Here is a 20367-nt window from a genome sequence, read left to right as displayed (position 1 = left end):
CACCACTTTATTTTAAGAATGTGAAATGTCAGAATAATAGTAGAGAGAATTATTTATTTCAGCTTTTATTTATTTCATCACATTCCCATTGGGTCAGAAGTTTACATACACTCAATTAGTATTTGGTAGCATTGCCTTTAGAATTGTTTAACTTGGGTCAAACATTTCAGGTATCCTTCCACAAGCTTCCCACAATAAATTGGGTGAATGTTGGCCCATTCCTCATGACAGAGCTGGTGTAACTGAGTCAGGTTTGTAGGCCTCCTTGCTCGCACACGCCTTTTCAGTTCTGCCCACATATTTTCTATAGGATTGAGGTCAGGGCTTTATGATGGCCACTCCAATACCTTGACTGTTGTCCTTAAGCCATTTTGACACAACTTCGGAAGTATGCTTGGGGTCATTGTCCATTTGGAAGACCCATTTGCGACCAAGCTTTACCTACCTGACTGATGTCTTGAGATGTTGCTTCAATATATCCACATTATTTTCCTTCCTCATGATGCCATCGATTTTGTGAAGTGCACCAGTCCTTCCTGCAGCAAAGCACCCCCACAGCATGATGCTGCCACCCCCGTGCTACACGGTTGGGATGGTGTTCTTCGGCTTGCAAACACCCCCCTTTTTCCTCCAAACATAACGATGGTCATTATGGCCAAACAGTTCTATTTTTGTTTCATCAGACCAGAGGACATTTCTCCAAAAAGTACAATTTTTGTCCCCATGTGCAGTTGCAAACCGTAGTCTGGCTATTTTATGGCGGTTTTGGAGCAGTGGCTTCTTCCTTGCTGAGCGGTCTTTCCGGTTATGTCGATATAGGACTCGTTTTACTGTGGATATGGATACTTTTGTACCCGTTTCCTCCAGCATCTTCACAAGGTCCTTTGCTGTTGTTCTGGGATTGATTTGAACTTTTCGCACCAAAGTATCTCTAGGAGACAGAACGCGTCTCCTTCCTGAGCGGTATGACGGCTGCGTGGTCCCATGGTGTTTATACTTGCATACTATTGTTTGTACAGATGAACGTGGTACCTTCAGGCATTTGGAAATTGCTCCCAAGGATGAACCAGACTTGTGGAGGTCTACAATTATTTTTCTGAGGTCTTGGCGGATTTCTTTTCATTTTCCCATGATGTCATGCAAAGAGGCACTGAGTTTGAAGGTAGGCCTTGAAATACATCCACAGGTACACCTCCAATTGACTCAAATGATGTCAATTAGCCTATCAGAAGCTTCTAAAGCCATGACATCATTTTCTGGAATTTTCCAAGCTGTTTAAAGGCACAGTCAACTTAGTGCATGTAAACTTCTGACCCACAGGAATTGTGATACAGTGAATTATAAGTGAAATAATCTGTCTGTAAACAATTGTTGGAAAGATTACTTGTGTCATGCACAAAGTAGATGTCCTAACTGACTTGCCAAAACTATAGTTTGTTAACAAGAAATTTGTGGAGTGGTTGAAAAACGAGTTTTAATGACTCCAACCTAAGTGTATGTAAACTTCCGACTTCAACTGTAAATCTGGGGATCCAAGATCTTTTACAATTTATCACCCAATATCTGTACTACCATGTTTTTCTAAAATCCTAGAAAAATTGGTGTATAAGAGAATGTTGAAACATTTAGATCAACACTGTATTCCTATGAGCACCAATATGGTTCTCATAAAAACTACTCCACAGATATGTCTCTTTTGCAACTTGTGGATAAAATCTTTACAGCCCTTAACAACAATGAATACACTCTTGGCAACTTTTTAGATTAATCCAAAGCGTTTGACACGGTTGATCATGAAATATTACTTTCTAAATTGCATTAAGGTTTTATGATTATACATGTAATTGGTTATATCGTTATATTTATGATAGAGAACAATTTGTTCATACAAACGGCTGTGCATCTACCAGGGCCAAGATATCCTGTGGCGTGCCTTAGGGTTCGATAATTGGACCTTTGTTATTCCTAATCTATATCAATGACCTTGCTGCTGTGTCTTCTACCGTACTTCCCATTCTCTTTGCTGATGATACCAATTAGATTTTATCACACAATAATTTTTATTCACAAATTAATGAAGATTACTCAGGAATGGCCACATTTTCTGAAATGGTTCCAGATAAACAAATTATCTTTAAATGTTAAAAAATCCAACTTTATTGTATCCACTAGTAAGAATAAGAAATATTGCAAAAAACACTTTTTTTAAAGAGCCAGAATCTCAATTGGTGGGAATGAAACGGAACAAGTCACATCCACTAGATTCCTCTGAGTTCTAATTGATGAAATGTTATCCTGGAAATATCATATTCAATTTGTCTGTAGCAAAGTGATGAAATCTGTTGATATCATCAGAAAGATTCGTGGTTTGGTTCATCAGGCTTGCTTCCTAACTCTATACTATAGCTTAATTTACCCATATCTAATTTACTGTAATATTGTCTGGGCCAGTACATATGCCTCCTACCTACACAAATTACTCATCATACAAAATAAATTTGCAAGATGAGCCAACATCTTCTAATTACCTGGCTCCATCTGCACCGGTTTAAGAAACTCAATATCTTGTCTATTTACAGTGGGGAAAAAAAGTATTTAGTCAGCCACCAATTGTGCAAGTTCTCCCACTTAAAAAGATGAGAGAGGCCTGTAATTTTCATCATAGGTACACGTCAACTATGACAGACAAAATGAGAAAAAAAATCCAGAAAATCACATTGTAGGATTTTTAATGAATTTATTTGCAAATTATGGTGGAAAATAAGTATTTGGTCAATAACAAAAGTTTCTCAATACTTTGTTATATACCCTTTGTTGGCAATGACACAGGTCAAACGTTTTCTGTAAGTCTTCACAAGGTTTTCACACACTGTTGCTGGTATTTTGGCCCATTCCTCCATGCAGATCTCCTCTAGAGCAGTGATGTTTTGGGGCTGTCGCTGGGCAACACAGACTTTCAACTCCCTCCAAAGATTTTCTATGGGGTTGAGATCAGGAGACTGGCTAGGCCACTCCAGGACCTTGAAATGCTTCTTACGAAGCCACTCCTTCATTGCCCGGGCGGTGTGTTTGGGATCATTGTCATGCTGAAAGACCCAGCCACGTTTCATCTTCAATGCCCTTGCTGATGGAAGGAGGTTTTCACTCAAAATCTCACGATACATGGCCCCATTCATTCGTTCCTTTACACGGATCAGTCGTCCTGGTCCCTTTGCAGAAAAACAGCCCCAAAGCATGATGTTTCCACCCCCATACTTCACAGTAGGTATGGTGTTCTTTGGATGCAACTCAGCATTCTTTGTCCTCCAAACACGACGAGTTGAGTTTTTACCAAAAAGTTCTATTTTGGTTTCATCTGACCATATGACATTCTCCCAATCCTCTTCTGGATCATCCAAATGCACTCTAGCAAACTTCAGACAGGCCTGGACATTTACTGGCTTAAGCAGGCGGACACGTCTTGCACTGCAGGATTTGAGTCCCTGGCGGCGTAGTGTGTTACTGATGGTAGGCTTTGTTACTTTGGTCCCAGCTCTCTGCAGGTCATTCACTAGGTCCCCCCGTGTGGTTCTGGGATTTTTGCTCACCGTTCTTGTGATCATTTTGACCCTACGGGGTGAGATCTTGCGTGGAGCCCCAGATCGAGGGAGATTATCAGTGGTCTTGTATGTCTTCCATTTCCTAATAATTGCTCCCACAGTTGATTTCTTCAAACCAAGCTGCTTACCTATTGCAGATTCAGTCTTCCCAGCCTGGTGCAGGTCTACAATTTTGTTTCTGGTGTCCTTTGTCAGCTCTTTGGTCTTGGCCATAGTGGAGTTTGGAGTGTGACTGTTTGAGGTTGTGGACAGGTGTCTTTTATACTGATAACAAGTTCAAACAGATGCCATTAATACAGGTAACGAGTGGAGGACAGAGGAGCCTCTTAAAGAAGAAGTTACAGGTCTGTGAGAGCCAGAAATCTTGCTTGTTTGTAGGTGACCAAAAACTTATTTTCCACCATAATTTGCAAATAAATTCATAAAAAATCCTACAATGTGATTTTCTGGATTTTTTTTTCTCAATTTGTCTTTCATAGTTGACGTGTACCTATGATGAAAATTACAGGCCTCTCTCATCTTTTTAAGTGAGAGAACTTGCACAAATAGTGGCTGACTAAATACTTTTTTGCCCCACTGTACGAAATCAAGCTACGCCAATTATGCACTTTCATCTACATATACCTCCCAGACAGTTTACCTTTCAATGGATTCTTCCAGGTTAATTCTGAAATCCATCTATATAACCTTCACCCTCCCCACTGCCCCACCGCAATCAGATACAGAGGTACCATACTCTGGAATTCTTATGTTCACATTGCCAAAACCTCATCATCCCTCAATAACTTCAAGCAAAGACTGGGGGTCAGCCTGATGAACCAAACTACCCAATAATCCCCTCCATGTAGCCTAACTCTCACACACACACATAGTCAAACATGGGTTTTCTTGTATAATGAGTATATCATGTTCAATTATAATTAATATGCTTTGTTTAACTGATTGAACATACTTTTTTTTTTTTTGTACTTAGATTTGTGCTGTGGTTTTCATATAAGCCCTTTTGGGCTTCCAACCTCACCTGCACACAGTTTTTACCAGTTTTTTTCTTTAATCTGTACTGTTTTGTCTTTCACTTCTTTTCTTTGGTGCGAATAAATAAAACCAAAGACAAAAAAAACAATAGATGCTGCAAATTAGTATAAGCACAATGCAACTGTAAAATTTTCTTAAAACTGAGGAGTTAGCAGGTGGGCAAAATCATTCCCTTAAGTAAAAAAAACCTGTTAGCTAGTGAAGTGTGAGTGAGAAACACAAATAACAGCTTACTTTCTTTCCTCACTCTCTCAAACATACTGTGCAGTCACACGCACCCACAAAACTAAGGTTTATTTCCCAAGTTCTCATCCAATGAGGTTGTGTAGTGCGCCAGCACATGTTCCTGTTGCTTTAGGTTAGAACATTAGGCTGTAAATTCCATTAAACTGTCTTAATACCAAAGTAAATTGCCTCCACCAGGGTTGATAGAGCTGTGTGATTCATACAAGCCAACGGTCACTCCATGAGTATAATAATAATGGAACAATGGAACATCAAAAGCCTGGTCAACAGGTTATATCAGTAACCATAAGACATACACATACTGTACACAAACTCAAGCAACCCTTCCCTCACAATCTCTCTCTTCCACACACACACACATTTTATTTTGCACTTGTTCTTAAGGGTTATCATACTGTACTATAGTGCTTGAACAGGTTCCCTTGGAGAGTTCAACAATGAGCTTGATGCCTTGATAAGTTCCTTTCCTGAGGATGGCTCACCCCTCACAGTTCTGGGTAACTTTAAACTCCCTACGTCTGCCTTTGACTCATTTCTCTCTGCCTCCTTCTTTCCACTCCTTTCCTCTTTTGACCTCACCCTCTCACCATCCCCCCCTACTCACAAGACAGGCAATACGCTTGACCTCATCTTTACTAGATGCTGTTCTTCTACTAATCTCACTGCAACTCCCCTCCAAGTCTCCGACCACTACTTTGTATCCTTTTCTCTCTCGCTCTCCTCCAACACTACTCACTCTGCCCCTACTCAGATGGTAATGTGCCGTCGCAACCCTCGCTCTCTCTCTCCCGCTACTCTCTCCTCTTCCATCCTATCATCTCTTCCCTCTGCTAAATCCTTCTCCCTCCGATCTCCTGATTCTGCCTCCTCAACCCTCCTCTCCTCCCTTTCTGCATATTTTGACTCTCTATGTCCCCTATCCTCCCGGCCGGCTCGGTCCTCCCCTCCTGCTGTAGCTCAGTTGGTAGAGCATGGCACTTGCTACGCCAGGGTTGTGGGTTCAATTCCCACGGGGGGCCAGTATGAAAAAATGTATGCACTCACTAACTGTAAGTCGCTCTGGATAAGAGCGTCTGCTAAATGACTAAAATCTCTTGAAGGGCAGAGTACTGGTCCGACAGCCAGGAGAGTGGCACCATGACACGTTGGGTGTGTGGAGTTGTGTGTAAGGAACAGGATACAAAGGGTTTACATCCCCAACCATGGAGGGTGGACAACGCTAATAAAGTCTATAGCACTCTGTAAAGGTCCAGTTGAAAACTAGAAAAGGTTCTACATGGGGTGAATCAAGACCTGGTTTACCTTGGCCGTGAGTGACACCACTCTCCAAATGGGATATGCAAAAAATACTTTCCCATTTCGCCACACACTTGTACAGGTTACACACTTGTACATGTGTGAAACAGGACAAATACACGTCTATTTGCCCTTTTTTTTTTTTTTTTTTACAGTTGTCTAGTGCCTGGATTCAGGTATTATAAATGATTGGTCCAACTGTGCAGGGATAATGCTAATGCACAAGGTCCACATTTAGGTGACTTTGCTGTTGACCCTCTACCTCCAAAATATCCCTTACTGACTGTTACTCCTCTTTACTGACTGTTACTCCTCTTTACTGACTGTTACTCCTCTCTGCATGAGGTGACAATACATGGATCATGTTTGTTATGGGGACTCTTGTCTGCATAATTTTCAGAACCAAATCCAGTGCTCTATGAATGCTGTAAAAGGTATGCTTTTTCAGCACTTAAAGATGTGGAGATGTAGACTAGTGTTGCCACCTTGGGAGGTGTGTTCAGAAAACCTCCCTATAGCACCACCTACCACCACCCAGCCCTAGCCCTGTTATCATTGCAGAAGCTCCTCCCAGGATATGGGCTTGGAGAAGACTTCTCGCTCTAGCCAGAGGTCATAGTTCATCTGGAAATCCTCCGGCAGGTCGACGCGCTGTCCCAGAACGCTCTGCAGGCAGTTGTCCACGGGCAGGAAGTCAGGGTTGCTCTGGTTCTTGTCGTAGCGGCGGCTGTTGAAGCGCTCAATGTTGGCGCGCAGAGCACACTCCTCTGCCTGGAAGTCCCAGGGCCGCGCATCCAGGTCTGCTGTCAAAGAAACATAGAAGCTCAATACTTGGGGTTCTCTTTTTAACCTGACATACCCTGAGCTACATAGGGTGCTTAAATTTAACAGTTCACAGCCATTGTGGGGAAATGTTTCACAGTTAAGTCTGTGATAAGAGATATGAGGCTCCCAATCATCATATCAATCACTGACTGAAAAACTCAATGGACACTTTCTGGGTTGATTTTGGTGTTGACAGCGTTACTCACCGTTACCGTAGGCCCAGTCGTCATTGAGGCGATGGCGGACCTTCTGGTATATGGCAGACATGGTCTTCATGTTGCTCTTCCTCCACTGGCGGCCCAGGTACTTGGTTTGCACTTTGAGCAGCTTGAGGACGTACAGCTGCATCATGGCCTGTTTGACCTTCAGCGCCCTCTTCAGGATGGGAGCAGATTTGAACACCACCAGCATCTGACAGAGAGAAGTGCGAGGTATGCAATTATGATCTAATAGAATCCAAGACTGATCTCTGTCCTAGTGAATAAGAGTAACTGTATTGTTTTGGGTGGGTGGGTCTCTCCCTCACCATGGTTCTGGAGTGCTTCCACTTGGTCAGCTTGTTGAGGATCCTCAACAGGTTGATACAGGAGAACAGGTTCCTCCAGCAGAACTGGTTGTTGTCGCCAGCCTCCTGTATAACATAGACAAACCAGCCATTGGGTACCAACACCTCACCTCCAACCTTAGACTACTGTAACATTTCCATTAGGTACCCTGGTGTTATCCCACCCTTCTACAAATACATTGCCTAAGTGTTTGAGTTCAGATATTACAATCGGTATTTCAATTCTGTGAGGGATGGAGTGTGAAACGTACCAAACTCTCTGCAGTAAGTTCAGGGAGCTCATGCACCACACAGTAAGGGAAGTCCAGCACAGAAATACTGCCGGAAAGAGAATGAGAGGTGATTACTAAAAGGGTCACAGATAATCAGGGACTTGGAATGGCTAAAATTCCCCAACGTACCTGTTCTTGGCTGTAATGTAAGACATGATGTTCTGGTTGAAGAACTTGAGAATGAGAGGAATACAGTTGGCAAACACCAGGTGCTGAGCCATGTACTCAAACTGTAAAAAACAGCAACACAAGAAACAGAAGGGTAAGGCAAGGGAAGGCCACTCACAAGTTTATGGTGCTTGTGAGAAATGACCACTCCTATTAAGTGGTCATTATGTGGTCCTCTGTAGCTCAGCTGGTAGAGCATGGTGCTTTTAACGCCAAGGTAGTGGGTTCGATCCCCGGGACCACCCATACACAAAAATGTATGCACGCATGACTGTAAGTCGCTTTGGATAAAAGCGTCTGCTAAATGGCATATTATTTATTTATTTTAAGTGGTTATCAATACTTGGTAGATGAGGCTAATTCAGGGTTTGAGAGAGTTTGCCTGTGTGTGGTGGTAGTGGTTGAGTGTGGGTTGCCAGTACCTGGTAGACGTGGTTGAGTTTGAAGTGTTTGAGAAGCAGCAGCAGGATGGCAGAGATGGCCTTAACAATGATCTCCTTGTGGCGGTTAACATCCACACCAAGCTTCATGCTCTGGAGCACCGTGGTCCTGCAGATACAGTATTAAAGTAATCAAACAATTTCAGTTGGAACTCAACGAAATACAGCTCCCTTTCAAATCAAACAGTTGACTCACGGCATCTCCTCAGGCAGCACATCTGCCAGGATGTTGATGGAGTCTGTCTTGGCCTTGGAGGTGGGGGCAGCCGCCAGCAGGATCTTCAGCAGGGCAATCTGAGAGGGAGAAGTGTCACAGGTCAATTCTGCAAAGGGTTAGAGGTCATAGAAATGGACTGGAGACCTGGGTTCAGTATAAAAGAGGAGCAGAACACTCACCATGTACTGAGGCAAGCTGGGAAGAATGCCCTGGTATAGCAGCTCAGTGGAGCACATCTCCACATCCTCTTCCCCCTATAAACAAACACAAAACATGGAAGAGAATACTTTTTTAATTAAACACATTGCCCTTTCTCTAGGACAGTGATATTCCAACATATATACCAGTGATATGCATTGGCACTCACCCCTGACAGTGGAGTTTTCTGAAACTCATCCTCCTTGGCAATCTGAATCTCAGCTATAGAGATGTACTTATGCTGCAAGGAAATAGAAACAACTGTCATTGTAAAGTATTCCCACTACCAGTGGTGCTGTCCCTCTCATCACAGCTCACTCCACCCAACCCCCGACAGTGCCAGAGAGACTGGGGGTTAACACTATAGAACCGCTAAAGCTCATGATGTTAATTCTTTTATTACTGCCATTTTTTTAAGTCATGCCCCCTCCGTCCTTGACTTTTCCTAAATAAATCTATAACACACTGTTGTTAGAATCTTAATTCACAAACAGAACTGGAGTTATAACCAGTTTTAGGAGCGCATGTCATTTTTTGAATGTTTTTCTCCCGTTCCCACTCCTTCTCCCGACAGTAGGGTCTGCTCCACTCCTCCCGACAGTGGGGCCTGCTCCACTCCTTCTCCCGACAGTAGGGTCTGCTCCACTCCTTCTCCCGACAGTAGGGTCTGCTCCACTCCTTCTCCCGACAGTAGGGTCTGCTCCACTCCTTCTCCCGACAGTAGGGTCTGCTCCACTCCTTCTCCCGACAGTAGGGTCTGCTCCACTCCTTCTCCCGACAGTAGGGTCTGCTCCACTCCTTCTCCCGACAGTAGGGTCTGCTCCACTCCTTCTCCCGACAGTAGGGTCTGCTCCACTCCTTCTCCCGACAGTAGGGTCTGCTCCACTCCTTCTTCCGACAGTAGGGTCTGCTCCACTCCTTCTCCCGACAGTAGGGTCTGCTCCACTCCTTCTCCCGACAGTAGGGTCTTTTCCACATGAAGGTGCCGTTGATAATCACACTAATAATTGCCTCGAAACTGAACCTAAACTATACTGAAACTAATTTTAACATATAACAGATGAAATAAATGAAGTAAAGTATGATGGGTAGAAAGGGGGAAAAATGGGTGAGTTGATGAGCGAGGGGAAGCGAATGAATAATAATTACAGTGGGGGGGGGGGAAGTATTTAGTCAGCCACCAATTGTGCAAGTTCTCCCACTTAAAAAGATGAGAGAGGCCTGTAATTTTCATCATAGGTACACGTCAACTATGACAGACAAAATGAGGAAAAAAAATCCAGAAAATCACATTGTAGGATTTTAATGAATTTATTTGCAAATTATGGTGGAAAATAAGTATTTGGTCAATAACTAAAGTTTCTCAATACTTTGTTATATACCCTTTGTTGGCAATGACACAGGTCAAACGTTTTCTGTAAGTCTTCACAAGGTTTTCACACACTGTTGCTGGTATTTTGGCCCATTCCTCCATGCAGATCTCCTCTAGAGCAGTGATGTTTTGGGGCTGTCGCTGGGCAACACAGACTTTCAACTCCCTCCAAAGATTTTCTATGGGGTTGAGATCTGGAGACTGGCTAGGCCACTCCAGGACCTTGAAATGCTTCTTACGAAGCCACTCCTTCGTTGCCCGGGCGGTGTGTTTGGGATCATTGTCATGCTGAAAGACCCAGCCACGTTTCATCTTCAATGCCCTTGCTGATGGAAGGAGGTTTTCACTCAAAATCTCACGATACATGGGCCCATTCATTCTTTCCTTTACACGGATCCGTCGTCCTGGTCCCTTTGCAGAAAAACATCCCCAAAGCATGATGTTTCCACCCCCATGCTTCACAGTAGGTATGGTGTTCTTTGGATGCAACTCAGCATTCTTTGTCCTCCAAACACGACGAGTTGAGTTTTTACCAAAAAGTTCTATTTTGGTTTCATCTGACCATATGACATTCTCCCAATCCTCTTCTGGATCATCCAAATGCACTCTAGCAAACTTCAGACGGGCCTGGACATGTACTGGCTTAAGCAGGGGGACACGTCTGGCACTGCAGGAATTGAGTCCCTGGCGGCGTAGTATGTTACTGATGGTAGGCTTTGTTACTTTGGTCCCAGCTCTCTGCAGGTCTTTCACTAGGTCCCCCTGTGTGGTTCTGGGATTTTTGCTCACCGTTCTTGTGATCATTTTGACCCCACGGGGTGAGATCTTGCGTGGAGCCCCAGATCGAGGGAGATTATCAGTGGTCTTGTATGTCTTCCATTTCCTAATAATTGCTCCCACAGTTGATTTCTTCAAACCAAGCTGCTTACCTATTGCAGATTCAGTCTTCCCAGCCTGGTGCATGTCTACAATTTTGTTTCTGGTGTCCTTTGACAGCTCTTTGGTCTTGGCCATAGTGGAGTTTGGAGTGTGACTGTTTGAGGTTGTGGACAGGTGTCTTTTATACTGATAACAAGTTCAAACAGGTGCCATTAATACAGGTAACGAGTGGAGGACAGAGGAGCCTCTTAAAGAAGAAGTTACAGGTCTGTGAGAGCCAGAAATCTTGCTTGTTTGTAGGTGACCAAATACTTATTTTCCACCATAATTTGCAAATAAATTCATTAAGAATCCTACAATGTGATTTTCTGGATTTTTTTTTCCTCAATTTGTCTGTCATAGTTGACATGTACCTATGATGAAAATTACAGGCCTCTCTCATCTTTTTAAGTGGGAGAACTTGCACAATTGGTGACTGACTAAATACTTTTTTTCCCCACTGTATGTAATCACCTTTTGTGAATGCATAATTATATCATCACCAATTCTGAATGAAGAACAGTACTGGCCATTCTATTGTATCGATTTATTCTAATTATAATCTCAAAATGGTATGTACCCTATATCAGTCCACCGAATCCAAGTAGTTTTATCAGTCTACTCTGGCCTACTTGGAGTACACAGTTAGAGCGTGCGTCATTTACAATAGCAGGTAGACCAAGACGAACGGATGCACATGCTGCGTTATGCTACAAAATCTGAATGAAAACAACGGTGGGGAAGAAATTACATCTCTGATGATTATTCTTCTGATTCCAAGCCTCTGCCTGAACCTACACCTCAGAGGCTACTTTTTGTATTTTGTCATTATAAAAAGAAGATTTTACCGCGTTCCAACAGATATGCGTCTATTTCATAGCTGTAACAAAAACACTTCACAAATAAAATGTATTGAACACTTGAATGTGTTTTTACATATAGCCTACAGTAAGATAAACCAGTGGTTCCCAACCAGGGGTACTAGGACCCCTACGGGTACTTGAGAAGAATCATGAGTCCATAGGCATACTGGTAAAATCCCAATGAGGGGGTACTTTGGGCAGTTGGTTGTACAGTAACTGAAAAAGGTTGGGAACCATTGAGATAAACTAATGAAAATACAGGCGTATAAAAAAATAAAAAAAATTATAATAATGTATTAATGTTACATAAGACATTAATAAACGTAACCAAATGATTATTTTTGAGATAGCATACAGTGAGGGAAAAAAGTATTTGATCCCCTGCTGATTTTGTACGTTTGCCCACTGACAAAGAAATGATCAGTCTATAATTTTAATGGTAGGTTTATTTGAACAGTGAGAGACAGAATAACAAAAAAATCCATAAAAACGCATGTCAAAAATGTTATAAATTGATTTGCATTTTAATGAGGGAAATAAGTATTTGACCCCCTCTCAATCAGAAAGATTTCTGGCTCCCAGGTGTCTTTTATACAGGTAACGAGCTGAGATTAGGAGCACACTCTTAAAGGGAGTGCTCCTAATCTCATCTTGTTACCTGTATAAAAAGACACCTGTCCACAGAAGCAATCAATCAATCAATCAGATTCCAAACTCTCCACCATGGCCATGACCAGCCAAGTCAGGGACAAGATTGTAGACCTACACAAGGCTAGAATGGGCTACAAGACCATCGCCAAGCAGCTTGGTGAGAAGGTGACAACAGTTGGTGCGATTATTTGCAAATGGAAGAAACACAAAATAACTGTCAATCTCCCTCGGCCTGGGGCTCCATGCAAGATCTCACCTCGTGGAGTTGCAATGATCATGAGAACGGTGAGCAATCAGCCCAGAACTACACGGGAGGATCTTGTCAATGATCTCAAGGCAGCTGGGACCATAGACACCAAGAAAACAATTGGTAACACACTACGCCATGAAGGACTGAAATCCTGCAGTGCCCGCAAGGTCCCCCTGCTCAAGAAAGCACATATTCAGGCCTGTCTGAAGTTTGCCAATGAACATCTGAATGATTCAGAGGAGAACTGGGTGAAAGTGTGGTGGTCAGATGAGACCAAAATCAAGCTCTTTGGCATCAACTCAACTCGCCGTGTTTGGAGGAGGAGGAATGCTGCCTATGACCCCAAGAACACCATCCCCACGGTCAAACATGGGAGGTGGAAACATTATGCTTCGGGGGTGTTATTCTGCTAAGGGGACAGGACAACTTCACCTCATCAAAGGGACGATGGACGTGGCCATGTACCGTCAAATCTTGGGTGAGAACCTCCTTCCCTCAGCCAGGGCATTGAAAATGGGTTGTGGATGGGTATTCCAGCATGACAATGACCCAAAACACACGGCCAAGGCAACAAAGGAGTGGCTCAAGAAGAGGCACATTAAGGTCCTGGAGTGGCCTAGCCAGTCTCCAGACCTTAATTCCATAGAAAATCTGTGGAGGGAGCTGAAGGTTCGAGTTGCCAAACGTCAGCCTCGAAACCTTAATGACTTGGAGAAGATCTGCAAAGAGGAGTGGGACAAAATCCCTCCTGAGATGTGTGCAAACCTGGTGGCCAACTACAAGAAACATCTGACCTCTGATTGCCAACAAGGGTTTTGCCACCAAGTACTAAGTCATGTTTTGCAGAGGGGTCAAATACTTATTTCCCTCATTAAAATGCAAATGAAATTTTTGAGATGCGTTTTTCTGGAGGGGTCAAATACTTATTTCCCTCATTAAAATGCTAATCAAATTTTTGAGATGCGTTTTTCTGGATTTTGTTGTTGTTATTCTGTCTCTCACTGTTCAAATAAACCTACCATTAAAATTATAAACTGATCATGTCTTTGTCAGTGGGCAAACGTACAAAATCAGCAGGGGATCAAATAAATTTTATCCCTCACTGTATATGAAATGTATTAATTACACTGTTAGAATGTTATCAGTAGCTTGAAGGAGGGTCCATCGAGGCCCAGCAGTTCTAGTGTTAATAAACCTGCCCCTCAAAATCCCAGTGACCAGGCTACTGATAGGTTGCTAGGTCAGGTTGCTAGATGGCCTGACACCAGACAGCCCTTCGGCTTCCTCAGTCTCTGTCCAAGTGGACGTGTGATGGAATGCGTATTGTTTTAAATCGCATTGCCTACAGTCGGAATGGCCCACAATTTGGGCAGCGCGCAAGGCAAATATCAAATAGGCCTAAAGATGATTGTTGAGTTGCGACTGTCAGTGAAAAGAGACTTAGCCAAGCATATCGCAATATTTAAAAATACAAATAGTGGAAAAACTGTTTGGAAAGCAAATGGCTATTGATGTAAAGAGATGACAATAAAAATACTCCAATCTATCTTTTAGTTATCAAAATTCTGCAAACAGTAAGTATCCTTGTATCTTATTGGCACCAGCAGAGAACATCAGCCATATCCCCAGTGAGTGTGCATAGTCACTGTCTTTATCATTGGGTCAGTGCCACTTTTGTTTGTTTTTGGACAATAATTTCCTCCTCCAGGTTAGATGGACGTCATATTGTATGTGTCTCCCCTTTTTGTAGGCCGATTATATGGATTAGACAACAACGTTTTTATTGATCTATTTGTCAATGTCAGCAGAGTAGGCTACCCTGTAATTTTTGTAGTATTAAAAACGATTCTGCTAATGTCTCCATTCATATAAAGTGTAGTAGAATTGCATGACATGTGTTTATAAAAGGCCAACAAGAAATGTATCTGATAGGCCTATACCCTACTATACGCTGCATTGAACAGTAATTGAGTTATATTATTAGCCTAAATTATGACTATCCAATCTAATCATCACATTAGTAATAGTAGGCTCTTACATACAGTACTTTCACCACTGCTTATTCCTCTGACTGGGAAAGGTGTCAGTGAGTCACAGACTAGCCCAACTGGAGAACGGCTCTCTTTCAGGCATAATGCAGCAATATTATGCAATATCTAGAAAATGGATCCATGTTTCACAATGTTTGAGAAATGTTTGAGTACTGTATAATAACTGTATTATATAACCTGCTTCAGGGTTCTGATGCTTTCATGGATGGGTCTGGGTAGGCCGACAACTGTATCTGTGTCACTGCAATACAAATACAAAAATAACCATGAAATCTAGGTCAAGGATCTTCGACAAGAAATGACTTTTCAAGATGAATAGATTAAAACTCTAGAAGATTTCATCTCTATTAAATAAAAAATGTAAAAAAGACACCAACTGAACTTACTTTCCAAGCGTATAGCCGATAAATTTGCTTCTACTTGATTCCAGGAAATGTTCTATGTCCTTTTCCCTATAAAAGCATTAAACAAAAGAAAATTCTAGTCATACACTATTAGGGACATTATACAAGACACATAACACAACAAAGCACATCTAAAGAAACAGCATTAATCTGTAGCAAATGTCTCCCTGATGTCTCCCTCAGCCCCAGACCTGACTTTGGGGGCCCAGGGCAGCCCCTTGGGGAAGTTCACCCTCTCTGAGGGGGGTTGTAGGATGGGCGGGGGCATGACCTCATCCCGCTCCATGGGAAAAGGCTCCGCCTCCATTGAGTTGTCATTGTCATCGTTGTCATCCTCATCTTCACGAGGGTCATCTGACTTGTAGGGGTCCTTCTCATTGAAGGCGTCCATGTTGTCCTGTTTTATCAGGGACTGTAATAGAGAGGATAGGGTTGAGGAGTATTTTTCAAATAAGCCTTACAGAATGGTACATTGAGCAGGTGTCAAAACAGGGGGTGGCCTTCACTTTGCTGTGCTGCATTGAGACTTCATTGAGGCGTGGTAGAGGTTACCTTGTGTTCACGGCGTGCCCTTTTCTGCTGCTGTTCGATGAGGTCAGAGGCGGAGGCGGGGGGCGAGGCTGCCCTCATGCTCCTGATGACCCGGATGCTGTCCTCTGGGAGGGGGGGCAGGCGCAGCTCCTCCCGCTTACGCACCTTAATGTTCTGGAGCTGCTCAAACCCCCCGAGGGTGAACTGGGGCAGAGGAGAGGACATGTTGTAAATTGGATATGCAAGCCAAAAGTGTATACCTAGGATAGGATAAAGTAATCCTTCTACCCCCCCCCTTACCCCACCCAAAAAACAAAAAAACATATTGTAAAGTGGTTATCCCACTGGCTATAAGGTGAATGCACCAATTTGTAAGTCGCTCTGGATAAGAGCGTCTGCTAAATGACGTAAATGTAAAAAATGTAAATGTAAAAGTACCTGGCTAAGAATAGCCATAATCCGCTAAATAAGATAAAATCTCTCTCACCAGTATGCTCTTCCACAGCAGCAGCAGGACCTTCTTCATGGGGAAGTGGGGGGCGTGGCCACTGCAGAACTTAGTCACCATGCCAAAGAGCATGACAGAGATGGGCTCGTTGTTGTACAGAGGAGCGCCTGGAAGAGAGAGAGGGAGAGAGTGGGGAAAGAGCAAAGACTAGTTATAACAGATTGCCCAAAACTACTCCTCAACAAAACCCTTCTTCTATCTAATAGAAACACACACTCTTACCCAGCTCTGTTTTAAAGGTCTCCCTGGTGGCCCTCCACTCAGGTGAGTCGGCTGGGTCCTCCTGCTGGATGGTCGCCACCATCAGGTACATGATATTGAGCAGCACCCTGAGGAACCAGAAAAACACCCCAGCATCAGAGGAGGACTCCCATACACTGGTGTTTAACTATATAGAGCTGCAGGAAAGTCAGTGTCTAATCTTACCTGAGGTCTGTGCTGTCAGCCAAGGAGATTGCTGGCTTTCTGACTGCACTGCTACAGGCAGCACTGTTACTGTGAGAGAGCGAGAGGGAGCAGAGGAGAAGGAGAGTGGTTGAAAAGAGGAAAGAAAGAATCAGCAACCTGATTTTGACCACATTTTGTGTAGCAAAAAAACTCTTCCCAAAAACAATGACATCTCAATGATTTGTAGTTCCAACTTACTCAACCTCCATGTTGAGCAGCTCCACCAGGGCAGTGAAGGTGCCAACATCCAGCAGCAGGAAGATGTTGTACCTCATCCAGTGCTGAACTTCTGCCTCAGAGCTGCATTCCGCAAATGTCCCTGTAGAGCCACAGGTAGGAAACATGACTTTAGTGCTGAAACACTGTTTGCATCACTATAAAAACATACGGCAACAGCTGTCTCTTCACAGGCATCTTTATTCAACGCAGGCTACTAAACGGTTGAGTGCTGAGGACCTACCCTGAACCATGTAGAGGATGGCCCTAGACACCTTCAGCCTCTTTTCCCTGGCGATCACCTCCAGGCCGTCCAGTAGACGCATGGCGTGAGCTCTGTGTTGAGACACATCCAGCTCGGTCCATTTCTTGTCAGACACTGAGACAGGAGCAAAACACTGTCAGTCAGAGGTACTATATAACCAGTTCGGAATTCCTCCTCAAAGCATTTTCTGTTGAGAAGAAATTCTGGTCCTTCAGTGTAACTGTATAGCTCTGGAGAAGATATGTAGGCATAGTTGGTACCAAATTCACAAGAGAACCTGTCACAGAGGTCAAAATGAAAAAACAATAAAGGAGTGTCCAGTAATACATCACCTGACAGTTCAGCAGACCACCTGTCTGTATCGGCATACTCAAACTCAAGGTCTGGAGACTCGGAGAAGCCCTGTGTTGGAGCACAGACACAAATACAGTGCATTCGGAAAGTATTCAGACCCCTTGACTTTTAATTTTTTTATTCATCAATATGCACACAATACCCCATAATGACCAAGCAAAAACTGGTTTTTAGACATTTTAGCAAATTTCCTAAAAATAAAAAAACTGACATATTACATTTACATTAATATTCAGACCCTTTACTCAGTACTTTGTTGACACACCTTTGGCAGCGAGTACAGCCGCGAGTCTTCTTGGGTATGACGCTACAAGCTTGGCACATCTGTATTTGGGGAGTTTCTCCCATTCTTCTCTGCAGATCCTCTCAAGCTCTGTCAGGTTAGATTGCTCCGTTCATCTTGCCCTCGATCCTGACTAGTCTCCCAGTCCCTGCCGCTGAAAAACATCCCCACAGCATGATGCTGCCACCACCATGCTTCACCGTACGGATGGTGCCAGGTTTCCTCCAGACGTGACGCTTGGATTTCAGGCCAAAGAGTTCAATCTTGGTTTTATCAGACCAGAGAATCTTGTTTCTCATGGTCTGAGAGTCCTTTAGGTGCCTTTGGCAAACTCCAAGTGGGCTGTCATGTGCCTTTTACTGAGGAGTGGCTTCCGTCTGGCCACTAACATAAAAGCAGGTTCTCCCATCTCCACAGAGGAACTCTCCATCGGGTTCTTGGTCACCTCCCTGACCAAGGCCCTTCTCCCCCGATTGCTCAGTTTGGCCAGCTCTAGGAAGAGTCTTGGTGGTTCCAAACTTCTTTAATTTAAGAATGATGGAGGCCACTATGTTCTTGGGGACCTTCAAATGGTGCAGACATTTTTTGTTACCCTTCCCCAGATCTGTGCCTCGACACAATCCTGTCTCGGACAATTCCTTCAACCTCATGGCTTGGTTTTTGCTCTGACATGCACTGTCAACTGTGGGACCTTATATAGACAGGTGTGTGCCTTTCCAAATCATGTCCAATCAATTGAATTTACCACAGGTGGACTCCAATCAAGTTGTAGAAACATCTCAAGGGTGATCAATGGAAACAGGATGCACCTGAGCTCAATTTCGAGTCTCATAGCAAAGTGTCTGAATACTTATGTAAATAAGGTATTTCTGTTTTTTTATTTGTAATAAATGTACAAACATTTCTAAAAACCTTTTTTAGCTTTGTCATTATGGGGTATTGTGTGTAGACTGATGAGGATCATGTTTTATTTAATCATTTTTAGAATAAGGCTGTAACGTAACAAAATTAGGAAAAATCAAGGGGTCTGAATACTTTCCGAATTCACTGCACATTGATCTGGTACTGGTACTCCCTGTTTATAGCTCCATTCTTGTGTATTTTATATTATTCCTCGTGTTTACTCACTGGTCTAGTAGTTAAATATAAGTAAATTCAAGAGGGTGGCACACAGTATTACCATTTAATTTTTAAACTCTACATTGTTGGGAAGGGTCCTTACATGTACATGGTAAAGTCTACACCAGTTGTATTCGGTGTATGTGACAAATAAAATGAGATTTTACAGTAAGTGTGTATTTTGCTATTGTGAAATTATTTTGATGTGATTATGTAGAGGGTAGGGATTTAGCTATGTTTCTAGAACCTTACAGTAACTGAGAATCGAGTCACGTAGAAAATGTTGCTGTATTTGGCTGTTTTGGCTTGCAGAGCCAATTCTCAATAGAACATGTAAGGTCCTTGGAATATAAAGGATTAACCAAAGTGGAGTAACGTTAAGCTCCTTTAGTCCATTTTTGGGCTAGCCACCTAACTAATTTAGCTACTGTAGTTACTAATGTTAGCCGGTAACATAAACTAACTAACGTTAACTAGTTAACGTTGGACAAGTGGCAGTTTCAAATTCAGGGATAACAATCCTAATAGCGCATTTTAGTTACATAGCTAGTTAGCTATCCATCAGAACAGTTGTAATGGGTGAAAACGGACTGGGGGCTCAATAATTCAAGTAACGTTAGCTAGCAGCAGGTATCGACTAGTAAATTTGCTAACTTAGCTAGTTCTAGTTAGGCTTGTTGACAGCACAAACACGATGCATTTATGATACAGAACGTAATTCAATAAACCATAATTTTTCTTCCTTACCTCCAAGTCTTTTCTTTGATTACGGACAAATTCACCCCTACTTTTGTTGGGTAACATAGCCCTCTGTTTATTGACAATCAATTCACCACCATTATTACCACCACCGTCCATCTCTGATTCAACAACAAAATCTGAGTTTCTAAACCCAGAGGCGCAACATCGCGAGACTTCCCGGAACGCTTTGGAAACAGACCAGACCGGAGTTTGCGGTTTGAGAAGTGAACAAATCTTTTTAGTTGTTATTTTTTTCGAAATCTAAAGGCGCAACCTAGATTCGAGCCAATGTCTTAAGTAGTAGAACATGTTATTACTCCAACCTCGTGAAAGTGACAAACTGACACGTTTTCCTTTCGTCAAAAACAACTTTATATCGAAGGAGTGTCTTTGATTCGACGGCCTGCACTTGCGCAGTTCGACGCAAGACGGACCCGTGACATCGCCAACGTCGCCATGACATCGCCTACAACTTCTACAAGTGTGATTGACGATTTCTATTGGAGAAGCAGTTTTAGCCTATCTTCATACTG

At 42.9% G+C, this 20367-nt stretch overlaps 1 protein-coding gene across 1 annotated transcript; it reads right to left on the bottom strand.

The window, feature by feature from the left end:
• Positions 1-4564: 4564 nt before the first annotated feature.
• LOC311138081 (striatin-interacting protein 1 homolog) lies at positions 4565-20021 on the bottom strand. Its single transcript, XM_084172739.1, has 20 exons — positions 19841-20021; positions 17670-17739; positions 17317-17451; positions 17055-17175; positions 16836-16904; positions 16632-16738; positions 16389-16516; positions 15923-16105; positions 15562-15782; positions 15353-15418; positions 15144-15207; positions 9031-9102; positions 8843-8917; positions 8643-8740; positions 8429-8555; positions 7968-8068; positions 7818-7884; positions 7528-7632; positions 7208-7412; positions 4565-6976 (listed from the first exon to the last, which is right to left on the bottom strand). Exons 1-20 carry the CDS (start codon positions 19949-19951, stop codon positions 6729-6731), a joined length of 2373 nt encoding a protein of 790 aa, XP_084028865.1. The 5' UTR covers positions 19952-20021; the 3' UTR covers positions 4565-6728.
• Between the last annotated feature and the right edge of the window lie 346 nt (positions 20022-20367).

The sequence above is a fragment of the Coregonus lavaretus genome, assembly GCF_964263955.1.
Source record: "Coregonus lavaretus genome assembly, chromosome: 12".
Classification (NCBI taxonomy): Eukaryota; Metazoa; Chordata; class Actinopteri; order Salmoniformes; family Salmonidae; genus Coregonus; species Coregonus lavaretus.
Note: the sequence above shows the minus strand (reverse complement) of the source record. Positions and strands in the feature narration are given on the sequence as shown.